General features: G+C 41.6%; 2 protein-coding genes across 2 annotated transcripts; one reads left to right on the top strand and one right to left on the bottom strand.

Moving 5' to 3' along the window:
• Positions 1–1064: 1064 nt before the first annotated feature.
• On the top strand, positions 1065–9797 carry rad9b (RAD9 checkpoint clamp component B). The gene is made up of 11 exons (XM_082554965.1): positions 1065–1939; positions 2293–2363; positions 3079–3216; positions 3353–3467; positions 3563–3662; positions 3829–3935; positions 4126–4232; positions 4994–5058; positions 5311–5433; positions 7740–7929; positions 8840–9797. The coding sequence occupies exons 1-11, from the start codon at positions 1906–1908 to the stop codon at positions 8960–8962; spliced, it is 1173 nt and encodes a 390-aa protein (XP_082411091.1). The 5' UTR covers positions 1065–1905; the 3' UTR covers positions 8963–9797.
• pptc7a (protein phosphatase targeting COQ7 a) lies at positions 9318–18651 on the bottom strand. The gene is made up of 6 exons (XM_082554967.1): positions 18049–18651; positions 16645–16824; positions 13462–13660; positions 11768–11891; positions 11559–11688; positions 9318–11447 (listed from the first exon to the last, which is right to left on the bottom strand). The coding sequence occupies exons 1-6, from the start codon at positions 18248–18250 to the stop codon at positions 11389–11391; spliced, it is 894 nt and encodes a 297-aa protein (XP_082411093.1). The 5' UTR covers positions 18251–18651; the 3' UTR covers positions 9318–11388.
• Positions 18652–18925: the final 274 nt, after the last annotated feature.

The following is an 18925-nucleotide window of genomic DNA, read 5'->3' as shown; positions in this document are numbered from 1 at the left end:
TAAAGTAACAAACCTAAGAAACTAAACTGATAAATTTAAATCCACCGAGAACTTGACTCATTTGACAGTAGTGACAGATTTTTATTAGCTGTTTGATAGTTTCTTCAATTGAAAGGCCAGCTAGTTTCTTTAGCAGAGCAGGCACAGGTGAAGATATGACCTGAGCTGACAACAAGTAATATTTGCTGGAAAGCTTTTGTTGCAATACAGTATCATCTTAATATGTTTTACATTGTGTTCCTTTTTACAGAAAAGCACTGGGGTTAGGGTTAGAGCACACACACCTAAAACACACATTGCTGCAGTGGGTACAGCCACTCTCCCTCCCTCCATGTAACGGGAGAACTAGTGAGTGAGTGGGGTCTGGTTTGCTTTTAGCTGCAGAGGGAGCATGGTGGCAGAATGCAGGCATGCGATGGAGGGCTAAAACCCACATACAAAGTGAAGTAAAAGTTACCAGTTTTTAAGGCACAAAGAGTGTTTTCTAAATATGTAATCCCTGGTGAATAGAAGTCATTCTGTACGGGTTTAATTCATGCCAGGAGAGGAACTTGATTTTCTCATTTAAAGCATATTTAAGGCATCTCGTATATATAACGACCTTACTGTCCTTCTGCCATGTGTAATCACATCTGTTCTTGTCTCAGGAGCCAGCTTTTACAGGAGGACGCACACCCTACCTCTACAGTATAGCAAGCATCTACAGTACAGAGCACATGAGACTGCAAATGAAGCAGCACTATCTCAATGTCCTGCACGCATGCATTCAGTCAGGTCTGTATCTGAATTCATTCTGAATGCAGTGAAAGTTTGTCTCACACATAAACTGACCAGCACAGTCCAACGCATCCTGTGTTTTGGATCGCCCAGGTCATGATGAGACCCGCAGGAGAATGCATGGAGATCATCATTGCAAAGAAAAGAGCATGTTTAAAACTGATCCAGAGAAGAGCAATGCAGCAGCAAATAAGCAACAGAGGCAAAGGAGAAGCAGCGACAGAGCTTATTCTGATGTCACACTTCCAAAAATAGTCAACAGATGATATATATGTATTTATTATGATTTATAAATAGGTTGTTGTAGGAAAAGTCTTACATTCATACACATGCTAATATCCAAAATACATCAATAAATGTAGCATATCTGTTATTAAGGCAGGTGAGACTTGTGTTGTTTGCATGTTCTCTTTGGGGACTTCATCTTCCTCCCACAGTCCAAACATACTAGGTTGGTTAATGTTGTCTGTCTCTGTATTTATTTATTTAAAAATGATTATAGTTTCTAATTATTTTTTTTAAAATTTTTATTTCATTTGAACTTGTTTTTGCTTTTAATTTAATTTCAGTTAGTTTCCATTGTGAGTTTAGATGTTATTGTTTGAAATGTTTAGTTTGTTAAGATTATCTTGGTTTTAGTCTTTAATTATTATTAGGAAAATGTAGGAATATGTAAGAGGTAAGATTTAGGAAAATCATTATAGGTATTACAAAAAACAAACATATTGCTTGAAAACGTGTATTTTGGTCACATGTAAGAGGAAAGATTTGGGAAACTCAATAAAATCTTGATAAATGTCCACCAAAGCCTTGTAAGATAATTTAAAACAAAAAACAAAGAAACTTTTACCAGACTAACAGGATATATTCAGGATATATTCTCTGCATTTTTAATGTTAATTAATGTTAATTCAGTAAGTTTTACCTATAAAAACTAAAACTACATAGTTTGAGTTTTTATAGGTAAAACGACTTAAGTTAACTAGGTATTTTTAGTTCCCTTAACCAGTTTATTTTCCTTTAACCAGTTGATTAGTTTTAGTTAACTATAATAACCTTGGTAATGAGCCTGTGACCGTAGAATCACTGTGATTAGCCGTGACAGGCCCGTGTCTGACATAGCAAACCATGAACTGCGTCCTGGAAGGAAACTCTATAAAAGGTAATATAAAGAACACTCGAAGAAGATGCGAACTGAAATTTGCTGTAAAAATAACATATTTAATTCTATAATAATTCTATTGATGAAAGTTGTTCAAGCTACGAAATTGTTCATTTGGAACGAACAACGGGACTAGCTTATCTGATGTAGCTAAACTGGCTAATAATGAGTTAGCTTTAGGGGGTCATGACCCCTAACATTTTCAAACAGAAAAGTGCACTTTTCTGTCTGAAAATGTTTCGTTTCATGGTATTAAGAGAAAGAAATATTAAGGTTATAGTAAAATAATACAGTATAGTAAATAACAATATTGTGTCAAACTTGAACTGTGGAGGGGCTGTGTTGTGTTTCAGCATTTGGGAAGGCTATTCATGCCCTGTCCCGGGTTGGAGATGAGCTGTGGTTCGATCCAACGGTCAAGGGGGTGAGCAGCAACAGCAGCTAGATGTAAAAATGCTCATTGACGCTTTATTAGGTACACTTTGAGTATTTGCCAAGTTTAAAAAAAATTAATGCTATTAAACTGTTGTAAATGGCTTGCTGTCCTATAATCTGTCAAAAACGATTGAATAATATCAAGTCACCACATGCCAAAGAAGCTCTATTGGATCGAGTTGTGGTTGAACATTTTCATGTTCTCAGGTAGGCTTTAGCATTTAAACCATGCTTATTTAGTACTCAGGGGCCTAGAAAATATCCCTTACACCATTACACCACCACCATCAACCTGGATTGTTGACAGACGCCAGGAGGGAGCCATGCTTTCATGCTAATTTATGCTGACCCCACCATGTGAATATTGCAGCAGATATCTAGACTCATCAGACCAGCCAACATTTTGTAAACACTACAGATTGTTGTTAGAAAATCACAGTAGACCAGCACATTTGGTATTAACAAGCATGCAACCTTGAAAGTCACTTCAGTCCTCCATTCTGATGATTGGTTTGAACTTCAGCATGGCATTGTTGTCATGTGATTTGCTAATTAGATATTTGTGTTAATGAGCAGTTAAACAGGTGCAACTAATAAAGTGACCAGTGTGTGTGTACAAGAGCGTCTGTATCGATAATCTCCAGGTGTTAAGGTATTCACCACCTTACTTCCTCCACAATAATTTCTCTCTCTCCCTCTGAAAGCTGGCCCTGAGATCAGTGAATTCTGCTCATTCTGCATACGCCTGCTTCCTCTTCTCGCCGCTCTTCTTCCAGCAGTACAATCTGGATTCAGTCAGGGAGCAGGACAGTGGACCAATCAAATGCAAGCTAGTCATGAAGGTATATCGGCATTGCTGGTTTTTCATTTGTAGGCTGAAACATCATCTTAACAAGTGACTGTTCAGTAAAATTAGGGCTACACATCATGCCGTTCTTTCAAGACTTTATGATTAAACTGCGTCTCTTTGTTTTAAAGTGTGTGCTGCCACTTTTCCGTTGTTCGACTTCTATTGAGCACAGTGTGAAACGGTGTCAGATATCAGTCAGCACTGGCAGTGACCAAGTGATTGTTCAGTTTTTCTGCAGACACGGTAGGAAACTGCATAAATGACAGTAGGTGTGCATGCAGTTTATATTTTGAACACATGGTGGCACTGTGCTCTAAGTGTCTCTGTTTTTGAGTTAGGCATAACAAAAACCTACAATGTGCGTTTCCTGGAAAGTGAGGCGCTGCAGGCAGTGTTTGCTTCACACCTCTGTCCCAATGTGCTGAAATCTCCTGCCAGGTTAGCATTTCAGCATTAGAGCCTCACTCTTCTTTTCTACAATCAGTACATGCTGGCTGCCTGTTGGTTTTGTGTTTTAGACAATACCAAAAATATATATTGACAGAAAAAAAATGTTAAAAGTAAGCAGCCAGAGCTGCCTGTGTGTGTTTTCCTCTTTCTTCAGGCTTCTAGGCGATATGGTGATGCATTTCCACGCGTCTCAGGAAGAAGTCACTCTGTCGATGTCAGCCCCGAAAGTCAGTCTGAGAAATTACAACGAGGGGAGAAATGGTCAGTTAATGTCAGACTGCCATTTAGCTCAGCCCACGTGTGGCTGACACGTTTCACAAAGTGCTTGAAAGTTGCACAAGCTTTGAGATGAACATAAAACTTCCTAACATACTGCATGTTCAGTTCTTTAAGCACATCAAAGGAAGCACCGTAACGACTGCTGTTTGACTTGGATGTACCTGTGTGACAGATCACATGAAGATGATGCACACTGAGATGTCCTTACACCCAGACGAGTTTGACTACTTTCAAGCCGGAATGGACTCAGACATAACCTTCTGTCTGAAGGAGCTAAGGGTAACGGGGTTATTTTTGGAGGCCTCCTTGCTCCTGTCACATGAGAATATTATGTGTGCGGAGAGCGAGAGTGACACTAGCTCACATGTGGGCAATTCATGTCTAAGAGGTCATATTGCTGTCCTGTACTCGGTGCTCGGTATCATTTCCATGTGAACTTTCCCCTCAGTGCTGTGACTCATCTTTATAGCAAAGATGTCTTGACCCGAGTGAGGCTCCACTACGTAGAAAAAGTAACTGAAGTTGAAGGCTCCTCATCGCATGCTTTATTATAAACTTTAAAACCAAGTAGGAATGAGTGTGGACTTTATGGGCTGCTTAAAGGTTGATCTTCAGCTATTTATAATTTGATTAGCAGAAAAAGCTGAGAGAAGTGTAATGTATAGACTAGTGTGGTCAGTAAAGCAAAATCACTGGGCTTATAGAAAAACGAGACAGTTTTGTTGGATATTTGAAATAACAGTCTGTGTACGTTCAGTTAATGAGACTTGGCCTGCATTAATGCCTACAACTCTTCACACTAATGTCTTGGAAAGTCACTTGGGCTTCCCGCTGTGAGGCTCCTCGTTAGCCCGCCTAGTCGTCTTGTCCCTGTCGGTTTTGGAAAATCGGGTTTGGACGGATTAGAAACTAGGCTTTAAGTTTTAGTCTTAGCCTTAATTTGATGTATATCTCCAGGCTGATAATAGTTAAACATGTCACAATATTAGCCCACACTTTTCAGCAATTAAACTCAGTTGTTGCTTTTTTGTTTTTGCCAGGGGTTACTGTGTTTTGCGGAGTCACATTGCCTTCCGGTGTCGGTTCACTTTGGCACTCCAGGAAAGTACGTTTCCTTGCTACTGTCATGACCTTGAGTGGAATTTATTCACTCAAATTACACAGGCTCTGTGGTGCTGTTCAACAAATTAACACCAGCTAGACTGCAAAATTCTTTAACGTTTATATATCACTAGTCACATCACTAAGTGAGCAGTTGTGGTGTGTTTGCTGCTAAAAAGTAAAAGGTGCTGACAAATAAAAAAAAAAGAAGACACAGTGAAGGGATTTCTGCCATGGAAACGCACTTTGTTTGCAGGCCTGTGTGCTTCTCTGTGGAGGACATGGTCCTTGAGGCCACTGTGGTGCTGGCTACGCTGGCTGACTTTGAAAGCAGAGGCCCCTCACAGCCTACAGAGACCCCAGCCCCGACTACACACAGGTAACGACCACCCCTGACTTCACTGGCAATACTTTTAATCATCAGTGCCTGGGGGGGAAGAAGGGTAATTACTGCAGCTATTTTTTAAAATTAATTTGAGCAAAATAAAAAACCTGAGAAAAATCACAGAACATAAAAGGAATTCATCTCAATGAAAACACAATAGACCACACAATCTAGTTAGAAAACAAGTCATTGCCAGATAAAAATGCTTAAAAAAAAGATCAAAATCATTCAAAAAACTGTCATAAACAAAAAATCTGCTAAATACTGCAACAGATAAATCATGCAGATTAACTTTCTACATAGTCCAGATATTTTATGACATAGAGAAAGGGTCCTCGGGCCTTTTTGAACAGCCTGTTTGTTTGTTTGTTTGTTTTTTAGTGGAGTTTGATGTCATTTGTCTTACCCAGTCTATAATATCTGATAGCTTGAGCTTCCATTTACATTTTTAAGCTATTAGCCTAAAAGTTTGTTTGTAATTATGCCCCTAGATGGCAATCAATTAGAATCTGCACTCATCGGACACTTTATAGAAAACCGTTTTGCCTTCAGAAATATTCCTTAGCTATTTTAGTCCACACTGACATGACAGCATCACATAGTTGCTGAAGGTGTCTTGGCTGCATGTCCATGATGTGAAACTCCTGTTCCACCACATCCCAAAGATGCTCTGTCTTACTGAAGACTGGTGACTGTGGAGCCCATTTGAATTCAGTGTCTCATTCAGGAAAGCAGTTTGAGATTATGAGAGCTTTGTGAGATGGTACGATACCTGCTAGAAGCATGTCAGAAGATGGAGATGTACACTGTGGTTATAAAGGGATGGACGTGGCCTGCAACTATAGTGTGGCCTATGATGCTCAGTTTGACTAAGATCCCCAATGTTTGCCAAGAAAATATCCCCCACACCTTTACAACACCATTACCAACTCAAACTATTGAAACAAGGCAGGAGGACATGCTTTCATGTTGTTTATTTTAAATTGTGGTCCTGCCATCTGAATGTTGCAGCACTTCTTAAATCATCAACATTTTTCAGTATTCTGTTGTTCAATATTTGTGAGTCAGCATGAATTGGATTGTCAGTTTCCTGTTTTTAGCAGACAGGAGTGCCACTTATTGTGGTCTTCTGCTCATGTAGGTTATTTGAATTACTGTTGACTTTCTATCAGCTTGAAGCAGTGATACATCCATCCATATATCTTGTATACGATTATTATTCTAACGATTTAAATTGGCAGGAGTTACATGGGTTAAGGAATTATGGCGTGTGAGGAGTGTATTTTATCATTATGTTGACCAGCTGGTGTCATTGTCGCAGTCTTTGTGCGTCCAGTTTGTCAGGTCTACAATCCAGTGTGCTGAAGAGCAGAACTACCTGAGCCTCTCTCCTGGCACTCAGTCAAGCTGGTTTGCCCTCATTGGCTGTTTTTAGCCTCTTAAGAGGCATCATGTTGCAGTAGCCAGCCTTGTGTCTGTAACGGAGATAAATAGGGCAAGGTCAGGGCACGCAGAGTTGGGTTAGAAGCCCGTCAGTGTGACAGTCTATAATCCCCTCCTCCACGCTATGCTAGCCAGAGTCTCTGTCCTGCTTTGCTAGCCTGCTCTCTCCCCATTGTCCTCTACTTGTGCGTCTAGTTGGATCTTATTACACCATTCCCAGCTGCACTGCTCAACATCTGGGTCATTTGTAGCTCGTTTTGCTTGTGTACACTGCTGGAAGTCTGCAGAGACATCACCAACCCCATGATTCGACCCTCTGCAGTGCTCCTGTCCCTAATGCTCAGAATTGATCTGCATTTTGATACTTTTTTTTCCTGATGAAATTTATCATGCAGGATATTTCTGACTATATGCAATGTATTTGTGTTTTTCATGGTATGATAAGTACAATACTTGCTTGCCTGCAGACTCTGGGGCCTTTAGAAGCCTCTTTACTCCTTCCTGCTGTGCTCCTAATTATGTGTCTGGGTTACGTCTGAGGTTGACGTGTCGTGTGGTTGCATGCACGAGGTTGTTGTTTTGTTCCCTTTTACCGTGCTTAAGGCTGCTTTCACCATCTGCTGATACAATGCTAGGTAGTGTTTTTGTAAAAGCAAATAACAATGTTTTTAATATTTATATGGATTGGAAGCTACTACACAACATCCTCATTTGTAAAACTAGTAGATATGTTTATCAATACTGTCTGAATATATGTGTGTAAAAACACTCTGAATCTGTGTTGAGAAACAAATTTGCACCCATGTACCTGCGTCATCTACAGCTTGCAGACACAAGTGTGTTCTGTCTGTTCCCAGCTGTGCAGATGCAGCTGCTCTGCCTGTGGGTATACATGAGACTCAGAGCAACAACCTCCAAGTTCTTCCTGATGTAACAGAGCTTGTTGAATCCAGCCAAGGCAGCCCTATAACCTACCCACCTGTTCTGATGCAACTCCAATGCCAGGGCGACAGTGCTTGTGCTGGAATGACCCCACCTTCCAGCATGGTAATAAGAGCTCGCTCTTGATTTTTAAATCTTAACTGGGATCTGCAGATGGCCTGTGTGTTCCTTGTGGTTTGGATGCTCTACAGTCTTTCTGAGAAGTATGGTTCAGGGTGTGCTGCAATGGTTTACAATATCAGCTGAGACATGTCTTATGTTCTTTGTCACCTTTTTAGATTTAAAGACTTTTGCTGGAATCCCAGTTGAACCCCAAACCTTTTATCAAATGTCTTCTGTGCAACTTTCCCTGTTAACACAGGTTTATTGCTTAATAGTGTTTAAATTTAAGACTCTGATGAGCCTTCAGGTCATCCTCCAAGCTGCAGACTGCACTGTGAGGACACCTCCGGTGCAGGCCCGACTCAAGACAGGAAGCGTTGCCAAAATAAAGCATGCTAGTCGAAACTCCACCATCCAAAAAATATTTCAAATGCACAAGAAGATTATGAAGGCAGATGTGCAGCACTAAGTGAACTTAAATTTTTGCCTGTGTGCATGTGAAATAACTGACTGCTCCAATACTGTTCTGCATATCAGTTCTGTAGCATGTCATTATTTTGAGCAGATTAATTGTAATGATTTATCATAGAAATATATTTAGAAAAATCCCCCGCTCGCCCCTGCGGGCGGTCAATCCTTCAAGCTCGGGTCCTCTACCAGACGCCTGGGAGCTTGAGGGTCCTGCGCAGTATCTTAGCTGTTCTACTCAAGATCTTGAGCCAGTCTCCCTGTGGACACTGTTTTTAAGTGACCCTCATGCAGCGTCCTCTGTTGTACTAAGATTTAACATAGAAATTGACAGGTGGTCAGAGCAAATGCACAAGTGCTGTAAATCTAAAATGAGAAAAAAAAAATGGCAGAATGTTCTTGAATGAACTGCATACACTCATGTTTGGCTATTTGTATCCTGTAGATCTGCTCCCTGCTGTTCGAGGCCATGTCCTCAGAACCTGGTGATGATGATGGTGCTCCCAGACTACCTGTCCTGGCATATTTCAGTGATGAGGAAGACTATCCGAGAAGCCCGTCACTCTGAGGGAATAGCAGTCGCTAATTAACAATATTCTTCTGTAAATAGTTATCAAAGTGTTAATCTCTCCAGAATAGTTTTTATTAAATATTGTTTATTGTTAAAATGTTTTTTTTCCAGTTACTGTTCATTTGAACAATATACCATCCATGTTGTCTGTCAATAAAAATGTGCCATCTCGGGAAGATGCCACACCCATCTGATGGTAACTGGCATGCATTGTGTCTGAGGAATGTGGTAGCACAAACAAAATATACAAAGTGTTCCCAGACTGTAGAGCAGTGAGCCAAATGTCCATGTTCATGTGAACAAAACGCAGCTGCAGTGTTCAATACACATCAGAGCCATGAAATACAGCAGGTTAATAAATATTATAGTCTTTATTTAAACATTGTACACATGTGAAAATGTTTTTGTTTCTCCCACATAGACATGTTCTGGTTTAAACAGAAAGATGAGGCGGATGAGAAGGAGTCATCCAGGGAGGTGTGAAACAGGAAGCAGGGACCATGGAGCTTACAGTGGTAGTGCCAAATGACTGGGAGAAGTGCTTTATCATTTTTGTTAAGGCTGCTTGGATTGTCCTCAGTGCTGTAACACTTACCGGTAGAAAAAAAATAAATCACATTTTGCCAACTAACACTGTTCACCGCCCTGAATCTGTTCTCATTTCAACATGACACCTGACAGGGTGTCACATTAAGGAAACGATCCTTTCGATTAGTGCAGATTGTAAACAGTGATCTAAAGATCCATGGGAAGGATTTTCTAAGTGTGGGATGGCTTTAGTACTATTCCTGATTGAGTGCAGAGAGGAAGCAGATTTCAGGAGAAAGGGGGAGGGGGGATAAAAAACAACAACAACAAAACACTGGGGTTAAAATGATGGTGTAAAGACAGCAGAGCATGATGGGAAAGCTCGTTTTTCCAACTCTTATGGCTACTTAACAGTTTAATGCTTTGTGCTCAGTGCTGGCACATTTTTAGGGGGAAGGTTGAAGACTTATTTGCCAGTATCAATGACGCATGATACAAGGCACATTGTAATATTACACAAAAATGTGGATTTTACCGTGAAACCTTCCTGTAGTGACGCAAAGAAACATACTGACCATTTTTCACATGAAACCTGCAGTGACATGACTTAAGAATGCGCCACTGAAGCTCTACAAGCAGGGGGAGAGGAGGGAGGGAGAGAGACAGGAAAAGCAAATGGTGACTGTGAACAAGAGTTTCTGTAAGCTACTTGACGCGGCGAACAATCCCCACGGAACAAAGAGGTTACAAAAATACATTTGGTCACCTGACCAATTTCCGCTGCGTTGAACTTTTTCAGATATGCTCCTTAAGCTTTGTGCGTTTAAGGCTGCGAGACCAATTCAGACCAGCGGATATGGAGACGTCTCTAGCCTACACATCCATTTCATTGACACCGATTGCACATTACTCAATAGACACACACTGAGGAGCTCATGTGCATTCATCACCCATTCATACACACATCACACATAATCACAATCAAGACTTCAGCAGCAGCTGTGAGATTAAAGGGAGGACATCAGTTTGACACTATCATTTATACTATACATATATTTATCTTGAGAGGCTTTTGAGCTACAAAATACTCTTAAGTTACAAAATATGTGCAATACTTGAACTGGTATGGAAAAGGCAGCTGCCACTCTTTATGAAATCTTGTTGGATTATCCTGCCACAAGAAACAAACCATCTGTGTAAACCCATGTCACATCACACTTGTTTTGTTTCTGTTTTTGCAAACATTTAATGTAACATCCCAGAACAGCATACCATTCATATCAAACATATGCTCCCTGCCCTTTCGTACAAGTTTCCAGTCCCTTTCATAAAGGCTTCCTAAGTACCACTGTATTATTAAGTGCTTGCACAAGACGGACCCATTTATTGAGCCTTAATGCTGCCATTTCTCATGCGCTTCCCTTCTTGAGGACTGTTTAGTTCTGTTCGGCAGGCCAGTACGTGGCCACATTCACATGCTAACACACACTCTTGGGCTATGTCAGCATCCGTCTTCTCTGAATTGCAGCTTCTTTCCTGCGGCAACTATCAGAAGAGGCTGACTTATCCTCATCAGCATGCCCAATGATCCCAGCCAATGGGATTATCTGGTGAGCATTGGAACACTGCAGCCCGGCCAACAGGGTGTCTGGCCTTTAGTTGGATTTATCTGGCCACTGTCTGATGTAGAAAACGACAGAGAAAAGGGCATGTTGAAGGATTTCTTTTGTTTGTTTTTAAATGTGTGGGGTTGGCCAAGTGGGGGAGACGGTGGGTGGATGAGGCAGAGTAGATCCTTTAGGTGTGGGGGAAGCAGACATTAGCTGTACATCCTGGCCAGCAGGAATCAAAGCAGTCCATCACCTGCAGTGGCAGATGGATACTCCGTGCAGACTCTAGTCAGTGTACTCAGCGACTATGGAGAGCAGTACTGTGATGTCATCTGGTTTTCCTCCTGCATGGACAGGAAACAGCAGCCAGTTAGGTTTGTTGCTTGAAAAACATGTTTGTAACCGTTCAAATTACAAAAAAATACTCATCTTTTTTGTAATACTTGGACACTTACCTCTTACATTCAGTCCATTGTCACAGGCAAACTGTGCGAAAGGTGACATGTAGTTGGGGTCATAGGCCAACACATGGGCCTGCTCTGCGATGCTGCGGGCCGTCTGCTGAATGCTCTCATAGTTTGTGTTCTGACGAACCAAACAAAGCAGGCATTAGGCGTTTATCGTGCCCTTTTCTGATTCTACGGCAGACATGTTTGTCACTCACTTTGAGTTTCTTCAGCTCTTGCAGTATCATGTAGTCTGGCATGTTGTCAAAGAGCCCATCAGTGGCAGTGAGGATGATGTCGCCCAGTTGTACGTCAAAGGAGGTGCTGTCTGCAGCGTCAGGGCTGAGGGACAGACACAGGTGAGTTTCAGGTAAGAGACAGGTGCAGTAATTTTTGTCATTAAACATACCGACTGAGCTTAGCAACAGAAACTTGGTTGCTAATGGATAATGAAAAGTTCAGGTAATCATCACATGAGGTTTTTTTTGTTTTGTTTGTTTTCTTGGAAAGGACAGTTGGGTCCAAGAAAAGGTGCTGCCATTATGAAGGTGCTTCAAATACACAGAGGCAGGAACCAAGTTAGTTTGCCAGTGTCGGGTTCAGTTCCTGGAAGATGTCCTTACCCCCTAAATCCAGTCAAGAATGTGATTCATTACAAACTGTCTGGACTGCATCACGACACAGTGAGCCAAAGCTCCCAGGAACAGCCTGTCCTGTGCTCTAATTTTTTAATGTATTTTTTTATGAAGCCAAAACTACAGTCACATGGGGGAAAAAAAGCTGCTGTAGCGGCTGTTCTCGCAGCTAGTTAGCACTATGATGGCACAGCCACACTTACCAGAGCTGTTCCTCATTCTTTGTTATCTGTGCACACTGGGTGATTCATCATTAACATATTCATAAGCCAAAGACATTTGTGACACTTGATAATTACACAGCCAGTATAGTTATGAAGATAATCATTGGGCAAGAAGGCAAAAATCTGTGGGCTTATAGCTATGAAGCAATGCATCGAGAACATGATGTTTCCCTTGTATATTATTACTAATACAAAGACAGGCAATGAAAATGAATGTACAAACGGACTTGTGGCAAATAAAGAGCTGTGTGGCATTATCATAGAGAGTGCAAAGTGCTTAGCTGTATGTTTAAACATCTTTATCCAAACTTTTTAGTGCACTCTCAGGAATGCTGTAACTAGTTGTTAGCTTTGACCCTTGCACTCTTTTCTGTTAGTTGCTACATTAGTGACTGAAAGCTTAATCTGCTGATGCACTAGGACTAAATCCTTCAACCAAATGAAATGCTCGAATGTAAAAGGATTTCTCAAATCTATGGGCTGTCTGAAACAGAAGCAAGGTCAGCATTTAAGAAAAGTAAATACATATCTATAGTAACAAGTAAGTGCACTTGCAATCTTTTGTTTTTATTTATTTTTTTAAGAGTAAATTGCTTAATTTAAGAGGAGTCTGCTGGTGCAGGATTGGCTGTGGACTTGTGGATTTGCCCCATCAGCCCACACAGACTTTGACCTGAGGTAAGAGGGAAAGCTTGGCACACATCCAGGGCCTGTCCTGCATTCTAACATCTACTGTGCTGCTGCTTGGCACGCCACAGCAACGAGACACAGCAGCACGTGGCCTCAGACACAGTGGTACACTGCAGCTCGCTGCAGCGCAGTTGCTATAGACGCTCAGCCTTGCAGCAGGCCAGGTGCGCAGGCGCTACTGAATGTTGTTTCAGCAAGCAGTCTGCCTTGTTATAAGTACAGTATCATGTATCACATCTGCTGTAAAGAACAAGTGAATGAGCAATGAAGTGTTCTGATGACACCCGTCCGTGTCACCGGCAGACTCGCTCAAATGAGTGTGGGAGAGCAGATGCACCAGGTGTTGCTCGTTAAGTGTTTCACCTGTCACTGAGGACGGCCCCCTCAGCCCCTGGGGGAGCAATGGACAGCTGGAAGGGGGTGTTGAAGTAGTGCTGCTGCTCATCTGAGCGGTGAACCACCTCCCCTCCCCGGACCACCAGGAAGCCAGAGTCTCCCAGGTTGGCCGTGTGCAGCCGATGACTCTGCCGGTCCAAAATCACAATGCAGGCCGTGCTGCTTCCTAAAAATAAAAATAAAACAAAAAACCCACACGTCACTTTTTATTTTCAATGCAAAAAAAAGAAAATGTTTAAGATTAAATAAACAAATAAAAATGGGTAAATGCAACACTATAGCACATTAACCATCTCTGCACCCAAATACGTGTTCAGCTCCCAAAAGAAGAAAGATGCACAGATGCAACATTTAAAGCTGGAAACAGCCAAAAATCTTTCAGCTTCCAACAACAGCGGAGCTGTCCTCACTGGTGCTGCAGACAAGACAGGACAACTAACTTATGAGTCTGTACTCAGAAGTTAGCAGGAAGCCAGTTAGTCGTCATGTAAAGATGCCTGACTTATTTTTATAAAAACACAAATGTATAGCACGACTTTACTCGTAAACACAGAACCACAATACCAGCAAGATGTATGGAGGTAGAAGGAAGACTAAATAGATTTTAGGACTAGGAAAACAATGATCACAGCACTCAGCATTCTGAAAATACACATCAACATCAGCCGCTGCAGAGGCTATATGTGGAAACGGGGTCAACAGATCTTCGCTTCATCAAGCGGCTAACTGATAAAAAAAACATTCTCAAGGCACATTTTAAAAAACAGGAGACAACACACCCGGTTAAGCTGAAAACAGTGTGAAAGGTCACACAGATTTAGATCAAGCGGCACAGTGCTTCGGTGTCTGCATGTCTGTTAGTTTACCAGACGTAAGGTTTGTTCGTGTGTCCATCTGATTTCTGATTAGAATAAACTGACCGAACATTTGCATTTGCATCGTTTTGCCCTTTTCAGAGGAGGCCGAGTTGTAGGACAAGTACTGTGGTTGCTAATAACAGTAACAATTAACAACGGCTGAGTTCTTTTCCAGTATGGCGTGAAAGTGTGACAATAAGCCAGCATGCACAGCACTGGCCCACTGGAACTGAAAAAGGTTTGCGCTGGAAACCATTTATTGATTATTTTTAATACCTGTGCTTCTACTATTGTCACATGTAAATAAATCATCTATAACAGCAGGAAGGACAGTCATTAGGGAGTACAGACTTTAATACATACATTTCTTTAAAAAACAAAAAAGCAACACTTTTTCTTACTTTCCTTTTAGTTTTACACAACTTCCAAGTGAAACTGGGAGAAAGACAAATGAGGTCAACTTAAAAGCACAAACTTAACAATGAGAAAAGATTTTTTTTAAATTTGTCCTTCTGTGATGAAAGGAGGAAACACGAGCTAGTGGAAGAGGCAGACAGCGTGTGATCACACCCTGCTGGTGAGTCATCTGGCCCACCAAAATATGCTCTTTGGGGGGATCAACCTTCAAAACCCCCTCACGCACTCTGACTCACTCCCTTTCGTGTCTCCAGCAGTACAAATTACTCACGCTACCGGCCTCAAGAACATTCCTTCTGCCATAAAAAAGCAACACAATACAGCGTTGTTTCCCCTGGTGCACATGTGATAACGGAATGGAAAAGTACTGACACGCGCCGAGACAGATCTGTTCCAAACACATTTGTTCACTGATGTTACGTGTTTGTACACGTTCTGTCGTCGGGAAGCGGCGCAGAGCAGGAAAGGGACCGGTGGAAGTGAAGTGCATGGAGCAGGTTGGGCCTAGTGACGTCCCCTGGACTTTCGAATGTGAGCTGGCTGTTCTATTACTCATGATGCAAAAATCTCTAGCCAGCTACCATTAAACAAAACAGATGTAAACACAGCCCAGCCCAAGAAAGCTGAACTCCATGGAAAGCCTCCTGTTTATTGCCTCTACACAGCAATGCTTTAAATCTACTGCCCTACACAGTGCAAGTATGTACCAGAGATGGAGCATAAAGATTTGTCCACAGCAGCTGTCTGCAAAGACTTGTTGTTGTTTCTTGACAATTTTCAGTAAACCCACAACGCTGTGTTCAAAATTTGTACAAATTTTAATGATTGAAAACAAAAAAAGCTTTGGTGGCCTTTATCGTCAAATGGGCACCTTAAGTTGTAGACGCGACTCAGATTTGAAGTCAGCAGATGTTCAGTGTTTTGACCTCTTCGACTACCAGCTCTCAAGGTAAATATCTCTCGTCTATGTGGCACCCTCACTTTGGTTGACCCATTTCCAGAAATGGCCTCAAGATATGAAATGATCTGATGAAGTTAATGAATTATGGACTATTTCCTATTAAGCCATGGCCTTTGAGGCTTTTAATAATGGCCACCATTATTTCAGAGCAATCTTTTCCTCTAACAGCAGAATTAGGTTTGGACCTCAATCCCAGACTGTTATAAACCAAATCGGATTTTTATAGTCAATTTTCAAAAAGTACATGTCACTTGATTCAATTTCACACTTTTAAAATTTGCTTTAGAAAAATAAAAATAAAATCCTGCCAACCAGGCCTTTAAGATCCAAGAGATATTTTTTTGTAAAGCACAAGAATTTGTGGATGTTTTTCATCACCCAGAGAACATTTTGTACCAGTTTGTATTATGTCCCTTGTTGTCTGTTTCTTCTGTGAAGTAATGACGTCTATTGCAAACCAAATCAATATGTACAATTGCACCACCCTAATACTTAAGATGCGAGTCTTTCAAAGACTCGATGTGGGAGCAGTGGTCTTTTTCACCATTTTGAACTGTTAATCATAGATCACCAGTTGGGCCTGCTGAAGGTTATTTTTAGAGAGCGTCTGCACATTGTTTCTAGCTGCAGTTCAGTGTCAGATTTCAAGGCAATCAGACTTACAGTGCAGGAGATGTGGCTTTTCTTATATTGAATTTGTTGTGCTGTAATCACCTTGATACCATCTAGCCGCCTGGGATCACATTACTTGGAAAGCATTTGCCCATCATTTCCATCGACTGTGCCAAATTTTATGGTTGTAGCCCATTTAAGCTCATGATTTGACAGATAATAAAAATATATATAAATAAACTGTTACAAGCTGAATATGGTTCTACGCTTTTGGGAAAAACTGTTTACAGTGGCTGCACTCACCCAGTAGTGGCACTTTGTTCTGCAGTAGCTCATAGTAGCTGGTTGTGAGGACTCCCACTGGGTTGCTGGGTACAAAGCGTCCTTCCTTCACTAACCTCTCACATGTCTTCATCAGTGTACCCGAAAACTGTGACGGGTCCACGCCATAGTCTCTCCAACCACCTACACCATCCGCCACACCTAAAAGGAGTTGATTTCATTATGGGAAATAATGATTAATCCCTTATTACATTAAAAAAAAAAATCTTTCCTCATAACCATTAATTGTGTAATATGTACAATGTTTAAAAACAAAACTGAAAGAAATCTGCAAACTGGAACTCCATGTTTCAGTTAAGAACATTGAGGATTAAACTAGCACCAGATATGATTTTTAACATTCCACAAGTAAGCCTGGAGGACAATGCCTTGCAGCTGCATGACGAACAACAACAATCACTCCCAGCAAGATGGAAAAAGACGCAAAAATGACAAAATGTACAAAGCTTTCAAATGTCCCATTACTCAATTCAAGCATTTCTCATACTGATTGGTAGAGTCTCTGCTCATCTAACGACTTCAGAAAGTTGCTTCAAGTAGCTCCACATTACCGTCCCGCTTTATGTTTGTTGTAATTTAACCCACCTTAAAATCTGTCCCCTCAGTTAAATGCATTAAATCCATAAGGGAAACCTTCATTAACCTTTTTACAGAAACATGGCCTGCTTATTTGAGTTTCACTAAGAGCTTTTGTCCCCAAAGGAGCACTTAGCTAGGTGCAAGGTTTTCCTAGGAAGGAAACTCTAGTCTTGTTACTCCCAGGGCGCAGACATCTGCTCCACTGACCATACATGGAGGAGTCTCACCACCCTGTGCCACAGCTAAGAAACAGGCCTCCTCAAGTCAGACACACAGTCCAACTGATGTGCCGAAAAACAACAACTTTGCGAAAATATCACAGTAATCAATAGCAATCATTTAGAAATACCCAGACAGTCGTTAGATATGCATAAAAGCTGCTAAGGTCTTCAATAATAGGTTTACACGGGATCAAGGCTTCCGTGCTTAAGAGTCTTTTTCATCAGCAGGTTTTAAAGTATCGGTTTTGGCTGCTTAAGATATTCTTTATGTCATGAATGAATGCTGCACGCAATATGAACCCACTAAAAGTTCAAGCGTACAAAGAAGATGAAACAAGCACAAAAGTCTGAAAAATACACGCACAAATTTAACACTCAGAAGGCATTGACATTGAGCCTTCTGATCAGTTTCATTCTGAAAAAAACCCCCCAAAAAAACAACAACACGTGCAACCCACGGAGGGGCTGACCCCTGACCTGTCAGTCACGTCTTACTCAGTGTACACGGAGCAATGTCTTATTGTTTGGTTAAGGTTTCATCAGCAAACAGACATGGGATACTCACCCAAAACATCGGCAGATCTGTGTCGGGCAATGAAACACGCGTCGTCCCCATAGCACATCCCTTTCTTCAGGATCCCTCTGCGGAAATCCTTTCCAAAACCGCAGCTCGCTGTCACCAGACTGTAGTCACGGCTGTCTGTCTGAGAAAGTCCGCCGATGACAGCTCTGGCAACCAGTCTACCGTACGACAGCACGGACAACATCACCTACGACACCAGCTCCCACCAAAAAAACCGGCCAAGCTAGCAGTCCTGCTAGCTCAGCGTCGACGCGAGCACACTATTATATTGACTTGCTAGTTTGCTAACGAGGCTGGAGATGTGCGGCTGAGCTACCCAGACAGACAACAGCCGCCACGCACGCCCAGACAATGCCTCCCGCTGATATGACCACAGCCTCCGAGTGCTTTATTCTTCCGCTGTGATAACTAGGAGAAAGTTAAGGAAAAACGTCGCCCGTTCTCCTCCAGAAACCCTGTAAGCGTTGATTCTCGGCGGCCATGGCGCCACTTCTGCCTCGGAGACGCTACATAACACAAAATGTGGACCTACAGCCCTGCGGTCTCAACACACTCTGCTCCACGAACCCGGTCTTGTGACTGCTCTGACGTCAGACATCGTTACGCAACGTACACTTCCTGATATGGAAATGTTATATTCAGTCAGCTTTTACTGTATAAAAAGGCCATAAAACTCCAGTAGTAGGCAGGTTTTACGCGTAGATACACATTTTAAGGACAAAAATACATTTACATGGCCTTTTTCTGAACAATTATAACACATGGAAATAGCTAAGAATATATTACATTAAAATAAATAAATAAGAACGCAAATAAAGACATTAAGACTTTTTATTCATGAATTTGCTACCCTGTACAT

Source organism: Aulonocara stuartgranti (assembly GCF_965226115.1).
Source record: "Aulonocara stuartgranti genome assembly, chromosome: 12".
In the NCBI taxonomy this organism is placed as follows: Eukaryota; Metazoa; Chordata; class Actinopteri; order Cichliformes; family Cichlidae; genus Aulonocara; species Aulonocara stuartgranti.
The sequence above is the reverse complement of the archived record's forward strand: the minus strand, read 5'-3'. Positions and strand labels throughout refer to the sequence as shown.